General features: G+C 49.8%; 1 protein-coding gene across 1 annotated transcript in view; it reads left to right on the forward strand.

Annotated features, from left to right (window-relative positions):
• Positions 1-9,547: 9,547 nt before the first annotated feature.
• KIF26A (kinesin family member 26A) overlaps positions 9,548-26,561 on the forward strand; it is a 96,714-nt gene continuing 79,700 nt past the window's right edge. The window contains exons 1-2 of the mRNA XM_066552517.1: positions 9,548-9,745; positions 12,073-12,318. Of these exons, the coding sequence (XP_066408614.1) occupies positions 9,611-9,745; positions 12,073-12,318 (381 nt within the window). The 5' untranslated portion in view covers positions 9,548-9,610. The remainder of the gene's footprint in view (positions 9,746-12,072; positions 12,319-26,561) is intronic.

Below are 26,561 nucleotides of genomic sequence, written 5' to 3' on the forward strand. Positions count from 1 at the left end.
AAACAAACTTTTCCTTTGTTTGAATGATCAATTTGCATCTGTTATGTGATGGACTGTTTTGTCTTGATGTGTTTAGCAGAGCTGGCTGAAAGCTTCTCAGCTATGCAGGAAAAAAGAACGAAAATTTGACACGTTGTCCTATAAATAAGGATATTGACCAGGTGTCTTCTGCAATAGGAAAGAAAAATACTGGGGAGGCCATTCTGACTTGGTGTCCCTACAGTTGTGGTGGAAATGTGCCTGTATGAGGACCAAAGAGGTCTTCTCTTTTTCCACAGCAGGGTCCTTACCTTCTGGCCTGGTTTGCTGGAGCGTTGGCAAAGGGAATAGAGGCACTGGAGCTCGTGGTCATTTGGCCATGTCTGGTTGCCTGCTGCTCTAGACAACTTCTTGCTTTGCCAGTGGCTGTAGCTGGTCCTGCTCTTCATTTCCCCCCAACTATGCTGACTCCTGGCTCAGATGGCCCAAAGATACATTGGTAAGGCCATAGGAGCCTCATGTGCCAGTAGAGTATTTGTAGCCTGAAAATGTCTGGGTCAGAATGGTACAGAGGGAGTGCTTTTCCAGTTTAGGGAACCATTTGTAGTTTAACTGTCATATTTTGCAAGAACCTGTCATCACTTTTTGTGTCATAGGCTCTCCAGCAATGTTTTCCATGTGCAAGACTGATTCTCTCACACCCCTTTCTGCCTTGTTTCACAGAAAACTGCATCGATTCTCCTTTTCTTTCTCAGGCTGTCGGCACCCTGACAGTGATTCAGGTCTTCACCCTTTCTATCCTAGGACAGAGAAAAGACCAAAAATTCAGTGCCAAAGATTAATAACTAGAAAAAGAAGGTTTTTTTCTGAAGATAAATCAATTAATTGATTAATTAATTAATCTAGCCACTTGATTTTTAAACTTCCTTTGCAAAGCACCTTCACGCAGGATGGGGGGTGGTGAGGGAAAGAACTATTGATGATCTGCTGTTTATTTATTGTGGATTGAGAACTGGCTAAATGGCAGGTCTCAGAGGATTGTGATCAGTGGCACAGAATATGCTGCTGTGTCCAGTTCTGGGTTCCTCAGTACGGGGGAGCCATGGAGTTCCTGGAGAGAATCCAGTGGAGGGCAATGACAATATAAAAAGGACTGGAGCATCTGTCTTATGAGAAAAGGCTGAGGGAGCTGGGCTTGTTTAGCTTCAAGAAGGAATGATGTATGTAAGTATCTGAATGGGAGGGTACCAAGAGGATGTAGCCAGGCTCTTCTTGGTACTGCTGAGCCATAGGATGAGGTGCAGTGGGCAGAAACTGGAATGCAGGAACTGCCACCTGAACTTGAGGAATAACTTCCTTACTGTGCAAGTGACTGAGCATTGGAACAGGCTTCTGAGAAAGGTTGTGGAATCCCCCTCACTGGAAATACTCAAAAGCTGTCTGGACACAATGTGGACGAACTTGCTCCAAGGAACCCTGCCTGATCAGGGAGGTTGGACCAGATGGCCTCTGGTGGCCGCTTCCAACCCAAACCGTTCTGTGATTCTGTGAAATGAGCTTTTTGTGAGGACCTTTTGTAACGCTCAGAGCTGACGGCTGCGTTCCCGCAGTGCCATGCCGGCATTCCCGCTGTCCCTCGTGCCGTGTCCCGGAGCCCCGAGCGCCCGCGCCCCGCTCAGCGCAGCCCGGCCGGTTCCTGGCGGGGCAGCGCCACCTGCCGGGAGCGCCCCGCAGCGGCCGCGGGGGGACGGACGGACGGACGGACAGAGGGATGGACGGATGGATAGATACTCGCTGGTATGTATCTTTCCCTGGGTTTGGGAATACAATGCTTCCGGTGTAGTTCTCAAGATTGCCACTGTCTGTGGTGTTGTTGGGTCCTCAGGACGAGGTGGGAGATGAGAATTTGACTTCATGTTCTCAGAAGGCTGATTTCATATGATACATTATATATGATATATTTTATATTTTATTATGAAATTATATACTAAAATTATACTAAAGAAAGAAAAAATACATCAGAAAGTTAGACAAAAATAAATAATAAAAATCCGTGACTGACTCAGAGTCTGACACAGCTGGCTGTGATTGGCTATTAATGAAAAACAATTCTCATACTAAATAAACAATTTTCCAAATCACATTCCAAAATAACAAAACAAGGAGAAGCTGAAGCTTCTCATCTTTCCAGGAGAAAAATCCTGGCAAAGAGATTTTTCAAATAATATCATAATAATGACTGTCTTTCAATCAAAAAGGTCCTGTCTGTTGCAGCAAGTGGTATCTGCTCTGAGGAGCCACTCGGTTGATGAAATATAATCACCTGCCCTGTTCTGTGCCTCTCACTGGCAAACCAGCCTCTTTTCGGCTGAGAGACACAATTTTCTCTTTTCAAAGAAATATATTTTAAAATTCTATTTGGGAAATTGAGTCTCTCTGCTTGGTTAAAGGATTAATAAGGTGCTTGGCTTTGGTTGGGGCTGTTAGAAAAATGCACTCAAGACTTGATGTGGTGTAGGAAATAAAATCAGCAATCTCTCCAGTAAGTAAGCTCCACTAATGTGACCTGAGAAGAGATACAAGGTGAGGCCAGACCGAGCTCTCTGTAGCACATTTTTTGACTTTGTTGCTTGGGATATAATCTTCATTGTGTAGGAGAGGATAAAGGATAAGCTTCACTTCCAGACTATGCATGGCCAGCAAATCTGAATCCTTCTGCTGCAGCTCCTTGGATATTCTCATGTTTGTTGTGATGCTATTTTACCTTTGATGGAAATATGGTTGTGTAGATGCTTGCTTTTAAAGAGAGTCTTTGGCACAAAGCAAACTGTCCCTGGGAATGCCTCTGTGCACCCTACTGGGGAGATGGGGAGCTCTTTGATTAAGGCCAGAAGTCAGTGCTGGTTTGTTCCCTTTTTCTTTGCCCTCCCCGCTGCATGAAGCCTTCCCTAGTTCCCATTTGCTCCCCAGGATTCTCACAGCCCCACGGGAGAGTCTCCTGGCCATCCGGAGTCACTCTGCTAATGTGAGGAGGAGGACACTTGGTCAATGCCAGTTCACACCCCTGCAGCAAAGCCGAGTTAGCCCGTGCACCCTGGAGCTGGGCAGCGCGGGGCTGCTCCCTTGTTGAAGGAACAGGTGATTTTCCTTGCTTCTCTCGCTGTTGGTGCAGGTAACACAAACCTGTCCCGGGGCAGAGCAGAACAATCCTCTGAGCTCCACTTCTGCGGGACCTTCCCTCACCACCAAGCCCTCGCAGCCCCCGCGATCCCTCTGCCAAAGCCGCCAGGACACTGAGCCACAGCGCCCAGCTGCTGTCAAAACCTCTTTTCTCTTTGACATCTGTCCCTCGCTGAGGCGGAGGGGTGCTCGCATCTCCTCTGCTCCCCCGCAGGGGGAGCGGCCGCCGCGCAGGGCCGGAGCGGGGCCGCTCTCCAGGGTGCTGAACCCCGCTCCAGCCCCGGGAGACGCCGCGGGCTTCCCGTCCCTGCCGGCAGCACGGGAAGGGGAGCAGCCTTTGTGTCACACCCCTGTACTGCACGGCCGTGCCGGGAACTCCCCTTGAGCGTGTCCCGCACCGGGGGAAAAGGCGGCTCTAAAGTGGCAGGCAGAGCACGGCAAAAGTAATCCTCACCCCTTTAAAAACCACCCAACCAAACATTGAAAAGGAGGCAGTTCTGGGCTTTGCGATTTTTCGTTTTGGGTTTTTTTTTTTTGTTGTTGTGCGGTTTTTTTTTTGGTTTTTTTTTTTTTTTTGTTGTTGGGTTTTTTTTGTTTGTTTGTTTGTTTCTTTGTTTCCCACTCTTCCTACAGGCTGTGGCATCTGGGCAGCAGTCATTGGAATAGTATTAGAACCCCAAATCTACCATGCAAGCAGGACATTACTAATGTGCCTGGGGTGGCTGTTGCACAGAGGAGATGGGGCTGAGCATAACAAACACGTAGGCAAGCAAGTGAGGGTTAAACTGGCATGATTAGGGTGACAAGAAATTAAATGCGAGACCATGGACGGCATACTGTCTCTCTTTATGACTTGCAAATTAGAATGGAAATTAAAAAGCTTGAACACAGAGATCCCCACGCCTCCCAGACACGGACAACTGAGCAAAAGATTGTCTGTAACTGTCTTTCATTAAGTAGTGTCAGGCTTTCCTTCCCCTGACCTTCACCAGTTGTTTACCAGGAGGGTTTTCCATCTCCCGTTGGAGAGCAGGGTCACGAAGAGGCAAGAGAGCAAGACAGAGCAGACCTGAGATGAGCTCTGAGCCCAGGCAGGGACAGGAGAGCCCTTGCACCAAGCTGTTTTACCCAGCCTATGATGCAGGTCACCACCTGGGGCTTACTAAAGCTCCTGCTTTGCTCCAGACTTGTGAGACCCATGTTGAGGCCTGCCCTAAGTGCAGGTGGGACATGGTCTTGGCATGGCAGGGAGCCCCTTACTGTGGTGGGAACTGAAAAGGGGTTCTGTAGGCTGGGCTGGGCCCTGCAGGACAACAGGTGCGGTGAGAAGCACTGATAAGCAGTGATGAGCAGATGGGCAGAGCTCCAGAAAGAGGCACCCAAGCGCAGAGCTGGAAGGAGAGCTACCCAGAGGCAGGACGGAGTTGGCTAGCCCGACTCACCTCGGGAACAGAGAGGAAATCTGCCTCTGGGCGTGAATTCAGCCACTCCTCTCCGTGTGTTCCCCCTCCCCTTCTGCAGGCATATCCCGCCTGCGGAGTCAGTGCTGAGCCATTGCAGAGTCACCCCGCAGCTGGTGCTGGCATCCTCCTAACTGGTGACCGGGAGAGGGCCGGGGGCTTCTCCAAACACCCTCCCCCCGGGCCCCAGGGATGTCCCAGGCAGTCGGTCCAGCCCTGCAGCTTAAGCCGAGCAGCCCCAGCTCCTCCGGGCTGTGAACACTCGCGGGGGAAGGCGGGGGGCTGTGTCTGCCTCTCACGCCGGTTTCACCGATACCATCGTTATTTTCTCCGCAGTCTGCAAGGGCTGAAGTTTCCCTTGATGGTCTCGGCTGCCCGTCCCGCCGATCAATTAAACCCAGAGCCGGCCTGATCAACATAAAGGGGAGGCCACACCAGCAAACAAACAAACCAACCCAAAACAAACGGGCGCCCCCGCGGCTCCCAGGGCCCCCCCCGGGCAGCCCGCGGTGGAGAGCGTCGGGAACGCCCCGAAACCTGCAGCGCCCCGCGGGGAAACAGCTCCCCTTTAGCCGCAGGGAGCGGGTCCGGACACCCCCGGAGCCCCCGGCTGCCCCCCGGGAGCCCCGAGACGGACGGGGCCGGGGGAAGCCGCCTCCCGGGCGGAGGGGAAGGGGGTCCCCGAGGGGTCCTGCTGCCCCCTCCAAATTCCCGCTTGGTTTGCCTCGGGGCCGGCTTTGAATCGGGCTGTGCCCGCCTCCCCTGGCCACCGTCCCAGCCCGCTTCGCCATCGCTCTCTTTAAAGAACCACTCATTTATCGCGTTTTCCTAATTATGTTTTATTTAGCTATTCATGAGCTATTTGGTGTTACACTGACTAGGGTTATTCCTGCTCTGCTTTCCTTTCTCTCCCTCCTCCTCTTCCCTCGCTTTGATGTCCTCTTGCATATTATACAAACAAGATCAAAAGGTACTTTTACCACCTCCGCCCACCTCATACAATATTTGTTACGGGAGAAAGTGTGTTTCGGGTCAGAACGCTGGCTTGCTAGAGAGAGGTACTACCCGGCTGAAACCCGGGGAGGGAGGGGAGAACGGGAAGGGGGGGGGGGCAAAACATCAAGTACATGAACTTTAAAGTGAGCCCTATTACCACGTTATTTAAAGGTCTGATCGTGTCAGGTATAATACTGAAGAAAAATGTTATGTTGGACAAAATGCTCATATTTTCCTGCTGTATTAATGAGAAGCTTGCCCTGGGCTATTTCCCCATCTCAGAGGGCAGCAGATGCAGAAAGTCCTTGGGGAGTAGATCTTTGAAATTTCATCAGCATTCATGGGTGACCTAGCCTTTTCAAGCACAATGATAGACATGATAAATCATCTTTGCAAGGAATTCTAATTATCCTTTATATGGCCAGGTTGCCTCTCAAAAAGCAGATCTCTAACATTTTTCCATATTGCTTCCAGATTTCAGTGAGGGTGTCAAAAGTCTTGTGCCATCCTTCTCCCCTGCTGCTGACCATGTTATGTGACATCAGCCCTAAACCCCAGAGTGTGCTGGAGTCAAACTACTCTATTAAGTTACACGCTTGCCTGTATTGAACTAAATTTAATTCCTTTCCTCTCTTACCCAATGAAATTATGTGGTGCAGTGTAAGATAGGATTAGAAGTATATCATTATAGCAATTAATACTATAATGCCTCCATGATTAGTGTGCTACATTGAATTTCATGGATTTTTGCTCACTCTTGCCTAGATTTCCCTTGGGTCCTCTAGCCCAAACCATTGTATTCTTAGTAAATTAAATGTGAAATCACAGCAATATACTTAATAAATCCACTATCACCTGTATGGTGTATTAATAAAGGGCTCCAGTGCAACCTGTACAGCATCACCTTGCAGCCTGGGATGCACACACTGGGAAGGCAGTTTCCCTAGAGATGGGAGCTGCCTGCCACATCCCTCCTCTCCTGCCCAGCTTTCTCTCTGCTTGCAGAGCAGGCCCAGGGGAGCAGAACTGTGGGAGCCCAGCACCGCTCACCCCAAAGCAGGGCACAAGGCAGATGGATTTAGGCTCGTGGCTAACAGGCAGAATGCCTTGCTCCATGGTTATTTGTGGAAGGGAATGCATTGCAATGCAGTAACCCCACACTGTGCTTGGGGACTTGGATGAAATTCCCCACCCAGGGAGGTTCAAGCCTTTTCCCACCTCCCCTGGGGGAAAAGGAGGGGGTCTTTAAAGAGAAGCCTGTTTGAAGTGGCCCTGATGGAAATGGGGTTATTTCAGAGGTACAGTAATGGCTGTCTGGTTATCTGCAGCCAGGGCTCTGTGGCAGGGAGATAAGATATTTATTAAGAGACCCGTTTTAATGCTCAGGGATCGCTTTCAGAGGGCCCAAGAAAAATGGACTTTATCTAGTATATTATTATGTACAGTCACCCTGTTGATGTTTTACTTTAGTTTAGACACCATGAATAAAAGGTAATAACTTTCCCTTCAGCTTGTTTATCGGCAAGACACCTGAGGGCAGTGAGGTGGGCAGATATTTGCTTTAATAGGGGTGATTAAAGGGAGACTCTCCAGGATTAGGGGAGAGGTTGGGGTTGCACAGGGACCCTCAGTGCCTGACATTCAGGGCATATTTTAGACCCAGACCTTCCTAGGAACTTTGCCAAGAATCAGGGAAGAGGGATAAACTGTGTTGGGGAAGGAAGTCATGGTGGGCTGTAGGTGGCATGAGGACAGGGAAGGCCTGGGCTGCCTTTGAGCATGGTGTGAGTGCTTAAATTTGGTTGGTCTGAAAACATGGGGGATGGAGACAGTTGCCTCAGGCCTTCACCAGAGCAGGCAACAAGCCTTCCTGACCTGAGTTTTTCTCTGCTGTTGAATGTTTCCAAGCCAAGGTGGGAAAGACTCCAGTGACTGGGAAATGACATTTCATGGTTCTGGTGATGGGCACTGTTCTACCTCATGCTGAACACCTGCACTGAGTGCCTGGGTGGGGACACTTTTTACCTGGGCTGTTGATGTCCATACCACCATTTTGCTTGAATAGTTTTTTTCCTCCTGGACTGCTCTGCACCCACTTATTCCTACTCCCTTGGCAATATGAGACCTTCCACTTGTGCAGGGGAGGGGGTGGAAGACTGAATGCATAGTGGTGCACAGCAAGACAGGAGGCTGAGACAGAGGGTGAGAGGATGAGTCTGGGCAAGGTGGCCCAGGGATTGAGTCCCTGCGGACACCATTCCCAGATGGATTCAGGCTCCAGCTAACACATTGGCATGAGTCTGGTCTGATAGCTGGATATCAGGAAGGAATGCAGTGAGGAGTCAAACAAATCCTTGCACCTTTCCTGTAAGCATCTCACCACCCCCACCCTCCTTTCTCCCTCCCAGCACTGCTTTAGTGCCTGCCTGTTACATCTGTACACCTCCATCCTACAGAGACACCCATTAACCCACTTTCTTCATCTAACACACAGAATCATCATGAGCTGGGAAGCCCAGAACAGACAACTGAGCAAATTCAGAATAAACTACGGTGTCCTTTCATGGCCATAGAGACTTAAGACTTCTCTCTTTTGTCTCTTCTCTTCCTCTATTTCCTCATTCTCCCTCCCTCCCCCCCTCCTCCCTTCCCTTTCTTAATTTCTATCCCTCCCTTCCTCCTTCCCTCCTCGCTCCCCAGCAGCCGCCACGTCCCGTAGCTCCCTCCCGCCGTGCGGGGCTCCGGCCGGGGCCAGGTTGCGGGGCAGGAGCTCAGCCCTGCCCCGGCCGGAGCCGCGGTGGGAGCCGGGCCCGGCTGCCCCCCGCCCCCGCGCAGCAGCAGCCGGTGTCCGGGCGGGGCGGGCGGCGCGGAGCCGGGATAAATGGATTATTCACCTCCCTTTCACTGCAGGCATATGAAGCGGGATAATGCTTTTGTCAGGGGGGGATTATTTGTTTAGCGGGAAAGTACGCGGGAAGGGATTAGCGCTTTGCCCGGAGCCCCCTCCCCGCTTCCATCCATCCATCCATCCCGCCCGCCCGCCCGCCGGGATGGGCCGCGCCTCGGCGGGGACCCCCGAGCCCTGCCCGGCCCCCAGGCTGGGAGAGGCGGCCTGCAGGGAGGGCTGCCCGATCCGGGAGCAGCCATCGGGCACCTGTGTTCGGCCCCTCGATGAGGAGGAGCTCGCTCCCTCCTGCCGTCCGCACCCACCGCAAATACAATTAAGCAGCGGGGAGAAGAGGGGGAAGCTTTTTGGAGGAAAGACCGCGTCCCTTCTGCAAAGTGCTTTACTCTGCTCCCTCAGGCTTTCTTTTTTTACCTTTCCTTATTTTTTTCCTTTATTTTTGTGCGTGTCTTTCTTCCCTCCTAAACCTGACTTTCACTGGCAGCTTTTCCCTCCTTGCGCTCACCCCGGAGGAGGAGGAGGAGAAGGAGGAGGGAAAAAACAACCCACCAACCCAGCCACTAAACCCACCCAGCAGTGGATGGGGGGAGGCAGGAGGCTCGCAGCGCGGGTTCCTGGCCAGCGGGCGGTGGGAGCCCCCTCGCTGGGCGAGCTGATGGCCGGCGGCGGGGGAGCAGCGCGCTGCCGGCCCCGCGCACCCCGCGCAGCGGCGGCCCCGGCCGCGGCCCCGGCGCCTGCGGGGCGCTGAGGGCTCCGCGCCCGCGCTCGCTCGTCAGGCAAGGTGCGCTGAGAGGGGGATAAAACGGGAGGAGGGAGAGCGGCGGAGAGCAGCAGAGCGGCAGGGAGAGTGGCGGGTCTGCCCGGCTGCTGGCTACCGGCTACCTCACCCCGGCGGCGCATCCTGGCAGATGACGGAGTAACTCATCCGCGCCTGGCTTTTTTTTTCTTTTTTTTTTCTTTTTTTTTTTTTAAGGGGTGGGAGGTGTTTGCTATTTTATCCTTTTTTTTTTTTTCTTTCCCTCTGCGTGCGTGTGTGTATACAAATACATCGCCTCCGCTCAGGGAGCAGGAATATTTCAAACCCCAAACTATGGCTTTTCAAAAATCGCCCGATGCCTCCAACGCCACGAGGAAAAATCCCAGCCTCTTGGAGATAGGAGCCTTGTGCTTGGACTCGGAGATCATCTTCGGCTTCACCAGCCACCTCCTGCGGAGGAAAGCCAGGGTAAGGGCATCTTGCCGCGGTCCGGGGCAGCTGGGGCCCGGGAGGGGGTCGAGGGCCGGCTCACGGGAAGGGGGTGTCAAACTTGGCGGTGCGAAGTTGCGGGCGGCGGTGTCGGGCAGGTTTCAGCACCACGAACAGTCCTGGCGGCTCCGCGGAGCGGCGCGGAGGGGCGCGGGGGAACCGCGCTGCCGGACCCCTCCCTGGGCTTCCCCGTGGGGACCGCGGCACCTTATGTGACCCCGGTTTCAGATGGCGAGTGGTGGCACCGCGTCCCGCTATTTCTGGGAGGGTTTTGTACTTACTAAGAAAAGGAAATTGCTCAGCCCCGTAGCGCGGCTCAGCCCAGCGTCGGCCGGGGAGCCCACCCCTTTACCCCCCGCCCCGTCCAACCCGAGCCTTGGAGCCGCGGGAGGGTTTTGCAGACGTTGTTTGGGCACAGGAAATTTCGGAGCAACTTCCCGGAGAGCAGCAGCATTACCCCGAGCAGGCGGGAGAAGGGAGCTGGGGCGCGGCGCCCTGGTGCGTGTGTCTGTGCCAGCCCCGGGTCCCCGCCAGCCCCAAGAGGGGCACACGGCAGCCCCCGGGCACCAGCCCGTGTCCCCCGTGTCTCCGCTTTACTCCCGCACCCCAACTTTTCCCGGGCTGCCGGCGGGCGGTCCGGGCGGGCGGGGGCAGCGATCACAGTGCAGGGGGCTCTCTCTGCCCGCGGTGCGGGGCTGTGCTTGTCGCCCACGGCCCCAGGGCATGCACCCTTACGGGTGGGGCCGGTGGGGCGCTTCACACGCCTGCCGGGAGAAGCCAGAAAAGTTTAAGCGGCGGCGGAAAGATGCCTCCTGGGGCGGGATTATTTTTTCCCCTCCATGTATGTGTTTCCCCACTCTTTGTGCTCGGCGATGCCCACTTCACCACAGACCCCACCCCACGCGCCACCAGCACCCACTCGGGCGGTGGCGGGGAAGGGGCCCAGGAGCCGCGTTGGCATCTCCGGGGAAGCGGCGGCCGTCACCCGGCGCAGCCCCGCGGGGCTCGGGCTCGGCTCGGGCCGCTCCGTCCCGGCGGGACCGCGGCGCCGGCAGGGGGCGCTCTGGTCACAGGGACGGCGGCGGCGCCGAGCCCGGGCCCGGCCCGGCCCGCGCGGGCCCGGCCCCTGACAGAGAGCGGCGCGCACTCCGCTCTCGGGGGGGAAAACTAAAAAAAGGAGAAAAGTGCTAAATATACGAGCCGGAGCGGCAGCTAAGTAGACAATTAGCTGCGAACGTTAATTTCTCCATCTGCCAGGTCAATTTTCGCGTGTAGGAGCATCCCGTCGCGCCCGCCGAGCGGCGGGAGACTCGGCCCCGGGGGCCCGTGCCCCGCGGCACCGCGCATCTGCCCGCGGAGCGGGGGCACCGCATCCCAGCCCGCGCAGGAGAGCGGAGCCGCGGGGCGGAGCGAGGGGAGCGGACCCGGCCGGACCCCTGAGCCCCGCTGGCAGCTGATCCGCGGCCCCAGCGCCGCTCCTCTGACTCCGCGCCCTGCGGCGGGACCGCACCCCGCGCCCAGCCCTTTTTTCCCGACTCCCGAGGAACTTGGGTCTTAGAGTGTGAAGGAAGCAACGACTTAAGTCACACTGATTTTGGCACTGTCCCGTAGGGTCACTATAAAATGGCATCTTTCTTCCCCCGCCGCTATCCCAAATCTAAACCCGAACCCCAGCCCGCTCCGGCCGAGGCTCCCCCGCCCCGCTTACCCCACCCCACCCGCCCCCGCCCAGCCCAGCCCAGCCCAGCCCAGTCCCTCCTCCCCTGCCCTCAGAGCACTTTTCCAGCTTTTTTTGCCGGCGTGCTCCCGTGCTCTGGGTCCTTCCCCGTGCCGCCGTGGGGAGCTCACTCCTCCCTCTCCCATCCCAAACTTCGTTCCCGTCTCAATATGGGAGGCAACATCACCTAGCGCGGCAGCCCGGGCGGCGGGGACCCGGCGCGACCACTGTTGGCACCGCTGACCCCCGCCCCGCGATGGGCGCCCCGGGCCGGCCGCGCCGCCGGGCCCCGCGCCGCCCGCACTAACGGAGCGGGGCAGGGGAGCATCCCCCGCTACCATGATCGCGGCCGCCGGCAGGAAGGCTCTGGGACTTGATCCCCGGGAGCCGGGGGTAAGTTCCTACAACACTCACTCACACTCATCTCCTCCCCGCGGTTGAGCTTTTCCTTAGTTTTTCCCTTGTTTTGTTTTTTTTTTTTTTTTTTTTTTAAACCTCCACTGTTTTTTTTTTTTTTTCCTCGCGAGGAGGGTGGGAGCAGCGTTGCCTCCGCGTCCTCCCGCGTTGCTGAGCTGTGCTGTCTCCGCAGGTGGCGGAGGGGAGCGGGGTGCGGGAGCTCTCCCCGCGGAAGAGGCCGCCGGCCGCCGCCGAGGAGGAGCGCTGCGCCAGCCGCCCGCCGCCCGAGGGAGCGGGAGCCGCCGCGGGGGCCGAGCCGCGGCCGCTGGAGCGGGCGGCGGCCGGGGGCTGGTGCCGGAGCTGCCAGGCGCAGCTGGCCGAGCTGAGGAGGCAGGCGGCCCGGCTGGCTGCCGGCGGCTGCCCGCCCAACGCCCCGCCGGTAAGTGCCGGTGCAGCGCCCAGCACCGCCGGGGGGCCGGGGGGAGAGGGCGGGGGGCTGCTGGAGCCTGGCCCCGGCCCGCGCGGGGTCACAGGTACATCCCCGAAGGATTTGGGAGGGGAGCGTGACGGCAAAGCCGGAGATTTCCAACCCGGGAGGGTTCTTCAAAAGTTCAAGGATTTTCCGTCCCGGACTTTTTATCAAAAAGCGAAACTGTGCGGCTGGACGGTCACCCGCTGCTACAGCCACCAGGAACAGTGAAAAATGAAATAGGGACTTTGGGAAGAGGAGGTTCTTCTTTCGGAAGAGGCGGCTGTGCAGGTGCCGTCCGGTTCGCACCCAGAGCCGGGTGCCGGGGGCGCTCCCCGTGTCGGTCCGCAGGACCCGCGGCAGCCCAGCCCTGCTGACACCGCCCCGGGGATGCCGGCTCGCTGTTGCGGCTGGGATTTGGCTCCATCCTTAGTAAGAGAAGCTGCCGGTGGCAGGCGTTCAGCTCCTCCTTCCGAGAAGCCCACAAAGTGCAGCTGAGAATCAAACAGTTGTGTCTGTGGCGCTGGAGCAAACTTTGAGTGGGATGGATGATTTTTGAGTGGGCTGTGCTTTTGCCCTCTGGGTGCCTGAAAGTGCCTGCCTGGCTGATGGGCTTACTCCTGTCCTTAATGTCCCCCGGGCAAGCACCGGCTGTGTCATTTTCCTCCAGTTTGTGCTGCACGATGGCACTTAATGCCTGGTAGGGAATGGAGAAAGTGCATGAGGATGCCAAGAGTTTCTCTCTTACACAGGTACAGCTTTATTAGCATGTATTGTAATTGTCTGCACGGTTTTTCCTTTCTGTGTTTGTTTTTTTTTTCTTTTCTATCAAAGGCCTTTATTACCCTTGTTGCTTTTCCTTTGTCAGAGCAGGCAGACCAAAGATTTTGAAAGGTGAAAACAGACAGTCTTGATACAGACATCTGAAGAGATCCTGAGAATTAGCTGATAGGGCAAAATGCAACAGAAAGCCCTGAGATTCTGTTTCAGGACACACAAAAGCTGTGTTGGGGTTTTGATAACATTTGGAAGTAATGTATTGTTTTCTAAACAATGCTTATCTGGATGTTTGCAAGAATGGGGGGGAGGGTCTGAAGAGGAAGCCAAACCCTACTGACCTTCGTTTTCATTCAAAGAGTTCCTGTATGATCTACAGAATTCCCATTGAATCTAAATATAGTTTTGTTTGGAAGTGCATTGTGGAGCAGTGTCCAAATGTACAGTGAGGTTTGCATTTTCAGGCCAGATCCAAAGCCTTTTGAAATCGACAGGAGTCTCTCTGTTGGCTTGCTGGCCTATAGGAGTAGGCTCTTATTTCTGTGGTGTAAAAGGTCACATATCTTATCTCATTGGATTCAGGACTGTTGGACCTTTTGTTTTCTGGATTGCTGCAGATGGTAGAAAGAAGTTGAATTTCCCTTGTGAAGTGCCTGAGATAGGTTGTTTCAGTGAGGGGCACAGAAACCCCTGTTCCTGTCTTGGGGTGGGCCTCTGCCATAAGGAATTGGGTCCTATCTGTGAGCGGACCTCTGCCATGGGAAAAAAAAATTCCCAGTGTAGGAGAGTGAGGGGCCTCAGCCAGGTGTTCAGGTGAGGAGAGCTGTGAGCAAAGGCCTGTTTGTGTGGTCTCCTTCCTGCAGGTCTCAGGGGACTTCCTTGATAAGCACTTGATGATGGCTAAATGAATCCTCCTTTTCTGCAGGGTTTCAAAGCATGCCCAGGAACGTAATAAAATAGGAATCATCACAGTGGCAGACCCTCAGCAGACCTGAGCACAGTTACAGATACCTGGAGTTTACTCACTGTGCAGCATGCAGTAAGGCTTGGTGGTTGAAATCTCTTAAAAAAACTGCATTCTCTGGCACTTGTGAGACCTGGAGCCTAATTGCGAGCTCAGATTGCCTCTAATGCTGGTGTGGTGAGCAGCTCCTCAGGAAGGAAGATGCAATAAACAGTTGTCCTTACTGCCTTGTGAGTGTGAAGTAGCTTAGGGGGAGATAATAGGCAGGGGTTCGGCTACTCAGCTGCTGTGAATTGGCCTTGCAGTGGGAATCTGATGCAATATGCTGGCAGGGTGAGCACTGTGTAATGTTTGTGCCAAAAAGGCAGCTTGCTCGATCCCCCCCCCTCCCCCTTCTTGTTTAATTATACAACAAGACATCTGAAAAAGCAGCTCCTCTCTGTAAGAGTTTCATGCCCATACAATGCAAGTCCCAAAGTTTCCTACAGGCTCTTCTAATGCACTGTCAAACTAAGCAACTAGTGGATGAGTAAACAGCAGAAGGCTACTGCTTGGAGCATGCTGTTCTCAAAGGATTTGCCTCCTTTGCCATAATAATTAGGAGATCTTTCAGCACAGATTCAGAAAGGCTTCCACACCTGGTTGAAAACCCTTTGGAAAGGTGGGTGGGTGCCTCTGAGATGAAAGAAGGGCTAGTTTCCTGCTGTTGATATCTTTCCTGATGAAAGAGTGGAGGTGTATTCTCATGCGTGGGGCAGCTGACAAGGGATTGAATTCACATTAGAATAGAAAACCAACGTACTGTTTGCAGTCTGCAGGGATAACAAATCTAATTACTTGAGAGGGCTATGATTCATACAGTTTGTGTTGCTATCCTTTCAATTAGACGTATTTAAAATAAATAAATAATTTAAAGTTTCAGTGCTCAGATGATGTGCATTGATTACAGAATGCTGTTAGTTGTTTGTGTCTCTTCAAAGTCCTCCACATCTCTGTGGACAGCTGATAAAAAGATACACCTCTTTGCTTATGTTAAAACTCTTGAAACAGTCTCCCAGGCAAAAGATTTACTGCGTCCTACACTCTCAATTCCCTTCAGTTTACTGCTGCTGCCTTTACAGCTTTCTGCCACAGTGAGGCCTGTGTGTGAATCAAAATGTGATTTTCATTAAGTGTGGATGGGGCCAAGTGAAGTTTAATTTGAAATTATCCCAGATTAACATTTTGGTATTGCAGTGTTGGCATCAGTTACTGGGTCATGTACTGAACTAATGTAGGAGGGAAAAACAAGGTGTCTTGGTTTATCCCTAATTGAAAGTTTTGCAGGCTGTGCCCTTGGAGACTTGGTAATGGGATACAGCATCTCCTGCTGCCAGAGTTCTGGCTGGAGTGGAGAGCAGGTTGCTGTGCCTGGAAGTTGTTGCTGTTGGCAGCTGTGGGACAATCCATGGGAAATGAGTTGGTGGTCTGTGTTTCACTCCCAGTTGGCAAATAGCCTTGTCACAAACCACAATTACCACTAATTGGCATCATTGTTGGCAGTTTCAGGGAGACACTGAGGGCTGAATGGGATGTAAATTAAATTAGTAATAATATTTCTTAGCACCTAAATTCTTCAGTTGTGTTTCACAAATGCTAATTAATCAATTTGTGTGATTGCCCCTGTTAGGTAAAAGCCAGACATGCTGTCATTTCTGCAGAGGTGTATGTCAGACTGAGGTGTGTGTCTCCACAAGGAAGTGGAGAGGCAGGGACTGTTCAATATGAGAGATGTGCTCCTGTAGCTGCATTTCTGGAGGTAAACTCTTTATGCCTCTGGCACAGGCAATAGCCTTAAGGATATACAGCTACTGTAAAATGGTTTTAGCTAATCCCTTATGAGTAGAGGAAAAAAGCTCTCCTGGTGTTAGGAATACACACATGGATGCAACTACACCCACAGAAGGGATTTATACTGGTGTAAATATTTTGGTTGTAGAAAAGTAATGCTTGTGCCCAGGTATACTGTATTGGAATAATTTTTTATTGGTATTGAAAGGAGGCCAAGACCAGCAGAAGTTCACTTTGAAAGGGGTTGGCTTTGATCATGTTTCTCCCAGCCCAGGGATTCAGACACCACATTTCACTTATCCCCATCCACTCCCACCCCCAGTCTGAGCAGTTTATGCTGTACCTACTGCTAGGGCAGACAGGTGCTTCTAGAGGCAACATTAAACAGGGCAGAAACATTAATTTTGTGTTATAGCTTGAGTTCAGGAAGTTCTTGCTGTCTTAGTTTTTAGGAGCTTCTTTTCTTCCCTGTTCTATTTTGTTTTAAATTTTTACCCCCACTGCATTATCTGCACTGTGTGTTATGTGGGGCACACCAGTGAACAGCTTCCAAGGGCCTGAAGGACAAAGAAGAGAGAGTGTGGCTCTATTTGTGGCTCTATTGCTGGTGGAATTGGCAATTTTTTGCTCCTCAATACCTCAAAAGTCCTGTATTCCCAGCTGCCCAGGTAAATGCAGTTGGGTACAAAGGATCTGCCAGCTCTGGTGTGCAGGGAGCCTCAGTGACCAGGACAGGTTATGCCTTTGTTGCTGATGAACCATGAATCATTGGAGGGAGCTAAGCAAGTCCTAGCCTGCTGTATCCATGTCAGGGCTCAGTGTTACACCAGCCAGAGTTGGAGGAAGAGCTTTTCCAAGAGCTGGGGTTCTTGGAAAAAAGGGAAGATGGCAGTGGCTTTAGACATGCTGTTTGCATGGATGTGTGCAAATGTGTGCAGGCTGCTGGACTCAACTCCCATCGCTCCTTCTGTCAAAGTGATGGTCTCTTGGTGGCACACCTGTGTGTGCTGCTGATTGCCTCACATGAAGGGGGGATGAAGAACAGAGTTTTGGGATGGGCAGGCTCTTTGTTATGGGTTTCTCCTGTGTGCTAAATAACTCCCCCCTGTTCCCACCAGCAGCAGAATAGGGAAGGAGGGTGTGGTAGGATGATGTTGACTGTATTTGTTCTCCCCATCCTTCTGCATTAATCCCAGCTGTTCCCTCCTTGTCCCAGCTGACTCCATAAGAGGCAGCATCTTCTCTGTAGCTGCACACACTGTTTGGTTGGCAGTAAGCTGGTGCTTGGACATCTGGCTTCTGCCAAGCTACCAATAACACATGGATACTGCCCAATTTCTCTCATAGTTTGTGGAAGTTGTAGGAACTTGTTCTGAGCCTTCTACCTCAACTTTAGATCATTTGACAGGTTCAAAAGCTGTTAAGAAAGGCTGTAAGTAAGAAGGATGGAAAGAAGGACTGTGCAGTAGTTCTTAGTGCTTTGGAAAACCAGGCTGAGAGGACAGGCATGGGATTGAGGGCTGTAGTCTTGATGTGTGTCAGGGATGCTTTGTAATTCCACCATGGCCACTCTGATGGCCTGGTACCAGCAGGAATTGAGGCAAGGAGAGCTCATGTGATCCCTGGCTGCTCCTCACTGTGCAATGTTGGCTGCTCCAGGAGCCTGTGCTGCATGTGGAAGACCCTGGGAGAGGGCTCTGTGTCCTCAGTGTTTGCCTGCAGGGTTGTGCTTCCCTGAAAGAACAAGGATTCAGAGCATATGGGGGCTTCTTGCAACACTTGAGGTGCATGTGGAATTGGTCTAAGCTTTTAGGAGCTTTCCCTGCTGGGTTTTCCTGCCTGTGCCCATTGTTTTCTGTTAGTGTGTCAACCCTTACTACTGTTACTACTGGGGTAGCCCTTACTGCCTGCAATTTGGGAGTCACAATGGTGACACAGCTGAGTCTTGGCTAAGTTTGGGGTCCTCTGTTACTTAGGGGCTCTTTTATTTTCATGAGGAGGTCTCTCTGCACCTGGGTTGGTATGGATAAGGGGAATTGAGTGGGAGAGCTGTCTTTTAAAGATTGCTCTCTAGAGGAATCCACTTTTCATGGCTCTTCACGAGCACTAAATGCGCCTTAAAATGTTCTATATTTAACATTTCAAAAATGTGGAAGTGGAAGAGCGATGTCTTAGCTAATAAATATGAAACTATGGGGCATTTTTTTAAGATGCACATTTAATATTTAATTTTGTGCGAGAGACTCTTGCAGAGACTTGGCCGTGGAGTGCTCCAGGCAATGAGCTCAGATGTGGATTTCAGGTAGGTGTGCAGTCTAATAACAGGGTTAGTGACAGCCCTGTGTCAGATGTGTTGACACGAGCAGTTCCCTCTCTGGCTGGGCGCAGGCGCTCCCGGTGTGACAGCACAGGCTGAGGAAACCAATTGCAATCAGTTTGCTTTAGACACTTAGGATTTTCAAGCATGCCCTTTTAAAATACAGGTGAGAGGGATTATCTTGCAGTTTGGATGCTGGAGGCAAGAGACCTTCTCTCTGAGGGATCTGAAGTGGGGGAGTGGGGATTGCACAATTAGCTGAGGGTGCTGTGGTCTCCCGGGGAGCTGAGGGTAATTAGTGTTTCTCTGGCTCTCTCTCTGGCTAATTCCTTCAGCACCCTGCCCTATTAGGGGAAAGGGAGGAAATACATAAACCATTTCAAAATCCCAGGGGGTGGAAAAGAGCATCTGCTGCTAACATCTGAGGTTACTTTGAACCTGTTGAAATATGTAGTAGCTGCTTTATTGTTTTTGCCAAGAGTTTCCACCTACAGTGATCCCAACCTCTGACTTGTTAACAATGAGGTTGTTGGAGGCAGTAGTCATCCTCCTCCTCATCCCTGGCTCACAGCAGCTGATAGTGGCTGCTGCTGTGGACCTGGCACTGCAGGGTATAGGAGTGGGGATGACTGAAACCACCAGGATTTTCTTTCTTTTTTTCTCCCTCCATGACCAGGATTACCCACAATGTTCACAGCTGCTGCATGTGTCTCCTGCTGCTCAGGTGCCCCAAAATAGGTGCACCCTTTGGGCCTGAGTTGTCCTTGCCACAGTGAAGATGCTGATGTAGGGAACAGCCAGTTAGTCCCTGGGTTTTCAGGTGGCAGATGAACATTTTGTCATGAAAAGTGAGCAGAGATTTTGCTTCACCTTGCTTAGACAGGGAGAACCTCTCTGAAAGCATCTGCATGTCTTATGGAATATTTTTCCATGCCAATGCTGTTTCCTTTCTCAGCATTGGATTACCTTCAGGAACTAGATATATTTGGATATTGGTCACACTGAGTACAGACAGCTGTCCAGTTGGAAGTACTGTATCTGCTCTTTATTATTTACTGGAAATCAGTGGAATTTAACTTGTCTGGATTTGCCTCCTTGTCCTCTGCCCGCAAACCTGCAGCATTGGAATAGTTATTTTGTATTTACGTGTCCAGTCCATCCCCAAGGGGAAGGCATCATTGGGAAGTGGAAATCTTGTCTATTGCTGGCTGTGCTTGTGACTGGGACCTGCCTGGCTTCTTTTACAAGTGTCTACTAATTTTCTATAGTGGCTTATGGGAGAAAACTTGGGCCTTATTTCAAGGAGAATCATACCTGCTGCTGCCTCTGTTAACAGGAATTGTCCCACTGCAGGGATGCAAAATCTGAATTAATCCCTGGATCTGTCACTGAGTTTGTGAATTTGGGCAAGCAGTTTAAGGGGCTTAATTTCTCCTTTGCTCAGCAATGAGAAAATACTTCCATCTTTTGTTCATTTGCAGTAAAAACTTTTTTGTGGTGGGGACTCTCTCTTGCTTGTATGGCATTAAGTATCATCAACTGCTGTTAGTAGAGCTGACTGCTCCTGTAATGTACATAATAAGAATATAGAGCACAGGGACACAGAAAATAGTGGACTCTGTGGCTTCCAACTGAACTTTGAGGTCAGGTGTCAGGGAAGGGTTTCTGGAATTGGGGTCACTGCAACAGCAGAAAGAGCTAAAAAATCTGGGGACTTCAGGTAAACTGTAAAGGCAGTAACAGGTAGTCCTGAAAATCTGCTAGTTCACCAGGAGGGGTGTGGTGAGGCTGTGGAAGGAGACTGAAGGTCTGTGATGTGTGTTCAGTTCAAGTGGAGCTTCAGTAAGGAGCAGGTGTCAGATCAGCTCAGGGAGCAGGGGTAAGAGCTGTGCTGATAGTACCTAAAAAGGTTTTTTTCTGCATGATGCCTCCCTGTGATGGAACTGGAAAGCTGCCTTGAGGAAATGTGATGTGGCCTTGTAAACTGGGGGCTCTCAGTGGCTTCAGTCCCTCCTACTGCTGTTGAAGTTTATGCCAAGGTGTATTAATTATTAGTTTTTCATTAAATATGTTTTATTTTAAATGGAAAAAAAAGCTAAATTTTATAGAGGAACTTAAGAGCAAAGCTTCAAATTATTATTGCTTTCATTTGGAATATGGTGGGAATATGTCACTTAGCAGGAGTAATGTATTCTTCTCTAGGATAGGCTAAAGGGAATGTACATCTTTGGCATATAGCTCTTTGGACTGACTTTGCTTTGAAGCTGCTTGAGCCTTTAAGACATAGCTGGCAGATGTTCATTCTCATGTTGGACAAAAAAATGTTTAGTATAAATATATCCACCTATTTTAGGCAGCATAATGCCATTGTTGTGTGCTTGTTTTATCACCAAGAGTTTGAGTGCTGTACAGTGAATCAGATAAGTCTCAGCTCTTGCTCACAAAAAGAAGCTTAGGTGAGTACAACCTCCTTCTTTGAGTCAAGCCTTACAATTTGTCCTTGGTCAGCATTCCTGGAGCTTGCAAGCTGCTCAGAGTTTTGGCTGAGGCTGGGCTGCTCTTACCAAACATCAATACCTGGGCAGGATTGACTGGAACACTGGACAGCTGTGGGAAGATGATAAATTTCCATTTTGCTCTTAGCAAATCTTCCCCCTGATGTTGCTGAGGGATTTTAGAATGCTGGGTGAATGGGATAGGAGGCCTTCTGTGCAAAACTGAAATGTGATACTTCTGGCTAGGCTGGGCATTGAGTTGGCTTTCAGCATGAAAGGTGAAAGAGAAGCATTAGTCCTGGTTCTCACAGCATTCAAAAGGTTATGTTTAAATGTGTTTCCTGTTTTATTGCAACACATAATTTGTTACAATACAGTTTGTGTTGCTGTCTGTGTGTATAAATTGATCAGTGCTGATTGTACTGTAAGCAGGCAACGTTTGGCTTTGTGTTTGAACTCATTTGGGATGTTAAATCTACTCAGTTTGTATTGTATTCTGGTTTTATTGCCTTATGTTGTTCTCACTGTATTGTATGTTGTAGCATGCATTTACTCCTTTTGGCATTGCTGCTTTTCTCCTAGGTCCCAGACTGGAGCAGTTTCCTACAGCTTGCATATGGCTTTATCAAGTAAAAATTTTGTTTTAGGGGTTGCCTGTTGCTTTTGCATGGCTTTTATGTGGCTCCTGAGGAGTTCAGGAATGGTGTCTATGCCCAGGGTACATCACATGGCCTTAAGCAGAGTGCTGCTGAGTGTTTTGGAGGAGGTGACACTGCTGAGTGTTTTGGAGGAGGTGACACTGCTGAAGTGGTTGAGATCAATGGCACTATGCCAGCCTGGTGGCACATGTCCAATTCCCACCCCAAAACAGGGCAGCAGGAGCTGTCTCCAGAGACTCTGTAATGTGACAGTCTCTACAGTTGTCAGGAACTTGAGGACTAACACGTGGCTTGTATGATCAGGAAATGTGGCCATCCTTGTTTCAATCACTCTGCTCCTTTTGGTCACCCATGGTGTTCCCATAGTGCTGCCCTGGGAAACCTGGTTCCAAGGAAACTCATTAAATACAAGAGACAAATTTGCTCTACAAAATTTGGCCTTTGAAGGATGGAGGTGAGGGACAAATGTCTTTGCCACTGTCATTTCTGGGCAATACTTGGTGCTGCTTCTCTGGTCAGTGAGCAGAAGATGGAAGGGCTGGTTTGTCCCAAATACCCTTTCTAGAAGATGTTCCTTAGACCTAGTATGATCTGCAGGCACTGCAGAGCTTTTGTAAGATATCTTGAAAACTGTGCTGTGGGCCAAACATGGGGAAGGATTTGACCTATAACTATTTTGCCTGTAGCTTGAAATTCAAAGTTGAACCCAGAATCTGCAGTTAAAATGTTCAGGTGTTAGTGTAACTTGTGTAACTGCAAGCTGTGAACTATTTGTCTTTCTCTGAAGATTTTGTTGCAAAGGCAGGCAAATACATTTGACATTCCTCCAACAAGCTCTCACAAGGGTAATTTTGTGTGGATGATTAAGTGGCATGGAAACAGTGTAAGATACCATCCTTTTGTGGATTTTGTAAAGAGGAGATACAGCTGAAATAATTCATAATATGCACAGAATCTGAGCAGACTGCTGAGAGAGCTTCTTTCAGCAATTACCTGTAAGAATAAAGTAAAAAACATTTATTATTGATACTCACTTTTTACATATTAAGAAATATTTCTTCTGATACTTTTAATTTTTTATTTGTAGGCTCCAAATGAGTATAGAATAAGACAAATGTGTTCAAGGAAGAAAAATATATGAGTTAATACATTAAGTTTACATATTTTTTGTTTGATGGATTTATGGTTTTTAATTACATCTTCATGTCTTGCATTGGGATCCCTGGGGGCCCTTTCTGAATTTCATACTTGTGCTCTTGTACACATGAGATGCTTTAAACCTTCCACCTCGTGCAGCCCTACTGCTGCTTGACTGACCTCTGCTGAAGTGGCTTGTTATTCAAGTTTAAAATCTGAGACATCCACAAAGAGCTAAATGATTAGAAGAATAATTTGTGTGCTGGAGAGAGTTTCTCATGCTGACATGTTGTGAAACACAGGCTGTGAATGGGTTTCTCTGATTTTTGTGTGGAAGGTGGAGTTTGTGCTCAGCATTTGCTCAGTTGGTCATGAGGAGCAACACCCTGGCTGAGTCTCACTGGCTTCCTGAGGGCAGTTTGGCAGTGGGAAGTAGTCATGTCTTTGGTAACAACCCTTTGGGGAGCCATAGCTGGTTTTAGGGAAGAGTATTTCCAGCAATACATCATCCTGAATGTACATCTCCCTACTTCTGTCTCTGGTTGCGTGCGACACTGGATTTTCATTTCATAGCAGTTTGCATCGTGGTTCTTTTATTGACAGTGGAATCAATAACCTGTGTTAACAGGTGGAAAATGAAGCCTGTTTTCTCTGTGCAGTTCCAGTTGATTTAGATGGGTGAATTGCAGAGGAAGCCAGACTGCAGAACTGGTCAATGCCTGTGTTCCAAATCCATCTCTCTGTGTTGGTATCATTACCTCCGTCTGCTTTCCTCCAGCACGTCCCCTTCCTTTTTCTGTTCAGTGGGAACATAATTACCTGTTTATGTGTATGTGTGTGGAAGTAGTGCCAGGATCTATTTGTTGTAACTAAGATATAGCTTACTGAAGAGGCAAAAAACCCTGGCTGACAATATTCAGGCTTTCCAAAAGAAACTTGCTTTTGGGACTGACAGGGAGTGTGAACATTCAGGCACAACTTGAACTCCTGTTCTCAGATTTGTGCTGTGTGTTCTTTTATTATTCTGGTCATGGCTGATCATAAGCACATGCAGCTCAAAAGCAAAATAGCTCTGTTTGTACTGTAAGAATTTAGTTGGGTTTAAGCTTCTTATTGCCAAGTCTTTTGATGACATGGAAGATGTGTTATATACAGGGTTGGCTTTCCTGACTCACCCTGAGTTCTTCACTCAGTGTTTTATTCCTTTGGGAGGGTTTGGCTCTTGGAGGATTGGGTGAGAAGTGTGGAGTAGATAGTTAAAGAACTGAAATGCAGAACACTTAACCCTGGGAAGTGAACGCAAGTGAGAACACAAAGACATTGTCCTCTGAGGTGATTCATTGGAAGTCTCTACTTTTTTGTTTTATTTTTACAATTTTTATTTTAATTTCTCTTGCTAGGATCATAGAATATCCTGAGTTGGAAAGGACCCACAAGTCCCAACTCCTGACCCTGGACAGGACCATTCCAAGAATCATACCACACTGGTCTAGGCTCAATCTGATTTTACCTTCTTGTGACTGGAGCAACAGTCCTGTTTTCTAGTGTTAAAAAATTGTCCATGGCATTCTGTCCTTCCAAGAGGTTGTGCTTGTGCTTTCTTTGGGAAAGCTGTGTCACTGAGCATAATGGTAAGAAATGGTCCCCCTGCTGCTAAAGAAGTGAGCTGAAAAATGTCTGGTTATTCAACAAGAAAAAACACAGATTCACTGAGTGCAAAACATACTTAACATACTTCTTTCTGTACCTGAAGAGGATTTCTGAAGTCTGTGCAACAACTGGGAGTTAAGGTAATCCTGATCTTACAGAGCGAGTTAACCCAGGAGTGATTCTTGGAGTGGTCAGTCCAGTGAGTTAACCCAGGAGTTTTGTAGCTCAGCTGAGTACAATGCAGGAGTGACATCAGTGAGGGATTAGAATAAGCTTTGTTATCTTCAAAGGCTGTTTACTCAGTGGCTGGGGAATCGCTGTGTTTGTAGGCAGAGGTAGGGAATGTCCTGGGGCAGGTGGGAGCTGACAGCATTGCAGAGAGCCCGTGGTGTTTCTCCTCCTGCATCCCTGCATTGCCTCCCAACCTGCTGGCTGCCACTGCTTCTGTGTGCTCCATCCACACAGAGGCTTTTAAGAGATTGCCAAGGTTATTTTGGGTGCTAAACACTGAACCCAAGCAGTATCCTTAATTTCTATGAATCCTGGAACAGTATCGTTTGTATTTTTCTTACACATATACCTCTCTAAGTTTTCCTTAAAATAATGGTTATAGTTATGTTAAAAACCTCAGAGTTGAGTTCTGAGGATAGTTACCTACCCTTAGGTATTTCAGCTATTGCTTGTTATCATATGGAAGACAATTTGGATTTGGGGTTTTGGAGGATTCTTGTGCAGCTCTTGGGTCTTTTCTGCAGAATTCCTTTCAACAGCAGTTAAATTACATCTGATCTCCAGAAAGAGGACAACCTGATTTGCAGATTTATGTATAAAAACTGCTATAAACTTAATTTGGAGCCCACTGGGATACACGTCCCACATGCAAGTGTTCTGCAAGTCCTTTTTTTCTCAGGAAGACGTCCCTGTAAAAGTGGTCTTGAAAGCGAATTTTCGCCTCATTGGCATTTTTCAAAAGACAAAACACACATGCAGTGTTCCAGGCAGATATATTTTTGTTCCCAGCTGTTTTCAATGCTCATTTGATGTTAAGTCTTTGTTCAATCCAGTCCTATGTCATTAATGACTCTGGAGTAAGTAGGTATGCAGAGCTGGAGGAAATCCTGTTTTATGCGTTCCTATTCTAGGAGAGCCCCAGAAAGACTAACAATAATGCAGCTCAGTGAGGTCATGGGTAAACATAGCAAGAAATAAAACGTGCTTGTTCCTTACTGAAGCAGAAAAATAGCTTATGAAGCATAATGCTGTCTTTGATAAGTGTAGATAATGTGACCTGCCTCAGTCTGTGGATTAAGACATTAACTGGGGAAGGTGAAACGGCTCCTCATAAAGAACCTGTCCCTCTGGTTGTGAAGGAGGTGTCAGCAAATGTTCAGGAGGAATAAGAAGGAGCAGGAGCTCAGTCATGACCCAGCAGAGTCACAGGAAAGGCTCGCCCTGCCCTTGGTGGTCAGTGAGCTCCTACCCGAGGTCGAGGTTGTGTTGTGCATTCCGCCTTACCCTGACTCCCAGGTGGGCTCTGCTTCCAGGCAAGGGGTGAGTGGTGCAGAGCAGAGATCTGGTGGAGCTTGGGTCTGTAGGTGTCCTCTTCATGGTCCTCCTAAGATACTGTGGGAAGGAGAAACCATCCCCCAGCATCTCCCAGCTTTTCCTTCCCTTTGCTGAGTGAAGTTTAGGAGAAATGTTTGTTTTCAAGAGGAACCAGGGTTCTTATAGGAATTTCTTCATCAAGTTCTTGAGGAAGTTAAGGCTGGATTTAGAGCTTCTGATCCTGGTCAGTGGATGGATGCAGGTTTTAAAAAAACAGGATGAAATTTTGCGGACTGGGTTTTTTTGAGAAGAAAATGTGAAATTGTGTCATTTTTCTATCATCCAGCTTCCACAGGAGCATGTGTGAATACAGCAAAACATCTGAGCTCCAGCCCACTCACACTGTGCTGCAAGCCTCCCTAGGGGCCCAGGGCAATTCAGCTAGCATAACATTTTTAGATAAGCTTACCCCATTTAGCACATGCATTTTGATCAGCCTGAGATTACAGACTGGTGGCTTGCATGCATTTGTACCAGAGCCCTGGCATTGGTGTTCCTTAGACATGCACTGGTTTTATTAGCATTAATCTGGTGTGTGCACTTCAAGCCTATTTTGAGTCCCTCTCTATCTTTATCTTTTTGGCTGCAAAACAGCAGAGATCCCTTTTCTTTGAGTGAGTAGGCAGAATCATACTTATGACATATTTTAAGACTGCTTAGAAGATATAAACTTATTTAAGTGCTTGTGATTTATCTGGTTTCGCTTTAGTTGATTCCTTAAATGTCAGCCACTCTGAACAGTTCTAGGATTTTCCCCCTTTATTTGGGAAGTGTCAGTT

This window comes from Molothrus aeneus, chromosome 6 (genome assembly GCF_037042795.1).
Source record: "Molothrus aeneus isolate 106 chromosome 6, BPBGC_Maene_1.0, whole genome shotgun sequence".
Lineage (NCBI taxonomy): Eukaryota > Metazoa > Chordata > Aves > Passeriformes > Icteridae > Molothrus > Molothrus aeneus.